The following is a 1,615-nucleotide window of genomic DNA, read 5'->3' as shown; positions in this document are numbered from 1 at the left end:
GACACCAAGGGTCTCGCATTCATTATAGCCATAACTTCGGCCATAAGAGTGCTCAACACCTCGTGTGTGAGGCGAGTGTGTCTGGTTTGGAGCAGCATGGCATCCAGGATGCGCCGGGCGATGCCGATAAGTCTTTCCCAAGCCCCCCCCATGTGCGAAGAATGGGGGGGGTTAAAGACCCATGAACACCCCCTGCTCTGGAGGTAAGTTGTAACTTTTGACTCTTCCATGTCGATGCCCAGCTCCTTACGGGCACCAACAAAGTTAGTCCCTCTGTCGGAGCGTAGAAGCTTGGCCGGGCCACGAATGGCGAAAAATCTTCTCAGGGCATTGATGAAGCTGTCGGTGGTCATGGACTCTATGAGCTCGAAGTGGACAGCCCTGGTAGCCAGGCATGTGAATATCACTGCCCAACGCTTACTGTCTGCACTTCCTCCTCGTGTCCTACGAGTCATAATGGCCCATGGCCCGAAGACATCAAGGCCTACGTGGGTGAAGGGAGGCTCTGGAGTGAGCCTGTCGGGAGGCAGGTCGGCCATCTTCTGTTCTTGCAGGCGCCCGCGCAGCTTGCGGCAGCTCACGCATTTGTAGATAATGGAAGACACCAGACGTTTACCTCCGACAATCCAGTATCCAGCTGCTCTCACGGCACCCTCTGTTATCAGACGCCCCTGGTGTACTACTTGTTTGTGGTAGTACCTCACCAACAGTGTAGCGATGTGGTGAGTATGTGGAATGATCAGAGGGTGTTTCTCTTCCCTTGGCAGGTCCGGGGCGAATGAGATGCGACCTCCGACCCGCAGCAGACCGCTCTCATCGGCCGCTAGATTGAGCTTCTTGAGTGGACTCCGCTTGGGAAGTGCTTTGCCCTCTCTGAGGCATTCTAGTTCAGTTTTGTAGGCATCATGCTGGACAGCACGGATGATGACACTCTCTGCCTGGAACAGCTCACCTGTGGTGAGTGCATCTTTGAAAGTGCCCCACTTGTTGCCCACCGAGCTGGCTGGACTGCCTTTGAAGGATGCAACAACATGGATTAGCCTGGCTATAGCTTTGCAGAGGTTCCTCCAGTTAGAGAATCTTTCAAAGCGCTGAGAGCCCAGACAAGCATCCAGGGCTCTGGTAGCCAGAACCACGACCTCGGGCCGGATCTCTGCATCTGCTTCGGGTTCCACGAGGGTGAAGACGTTGGGTTCTGGAGACTCCTCTGTGTACTCACCTGTGAGGAAGCTGGGACCGGAGAGCCAACTGCTTTGCCGTAGCTCTGCTGCCTGCATGAACCTTGTAGCATGGTCCGCAGGGTTCAGGTCCGTAGGGGTGTAGGACCACTGATCTGGATGGTGGATTGCCTGATGCGTGTCACCCGGTTGGCTACGTAGACATAGAATCTTCTTGACGAGTTATAGATGTAGCCGAGCACAATTCTACTGTCTGTGAAAAACCTTACGGCATCCACATTGATGTCCATCTCGTCTCTGATAAGCTCGTACATCTGGACAGCTAGAACGGCTGCACAGAGCTCGAGGCGGGGGATGGTATGAGCAGGACGGGGGGCCAGCCTGGACTTTCCCATGATGAAGCCCATGTGTGGTTTGCCATCTGCGGTGATTGCCCT

At 54.9% G+C, this 1,615-nt stretch overlaps 1 protein-coding gene across 1 annotated transcript in view; it reads right to left on the bottom strand.

The window, feature by feature from the left end:
• LOC143483919 (uncharacterized) overlaps window positions 1-1,301 on the bottom strand; it is a 1,805-nt gene extending 504 nt beyond the window's left edge. Inside the window, exon 1 of the mRNA XM_076982338.1 lies at window positions 1-1,301. This exon is cut by the window's left edge and continues 504 nt beyond it. Coding sequence (XP_076838453.1) covers window positions 1-1,277 — 1,277 coding nt within the window. The 5' untranslated portion in view covers window positions 1,278-1,301.
• Between the last annotated feature and the right edge of the window lie 314 nt (window positions 1,302-1,615).

This window comes from Brachyhypopomus gauderio, chromosome 2 (assembly GCF_052324685.1).
Source record: "Brachyhypopomus gauderio isolate BG-103 chromosome 2, BGAUD_0.2, whole genome shotgun sequence".
Classification (NCBI taxonomy): Eukaryota; Metazoa; Chordata; class Actinopteri; order Gymnotiformes; family Hypopomidae; genus Brachyhypopomus; species Brachyhypopomus gauderio.
Note: the sequence above shows the minus strand (reverse complement) of the source record. Positions and strands in the feature narration are given on the sequence as shown.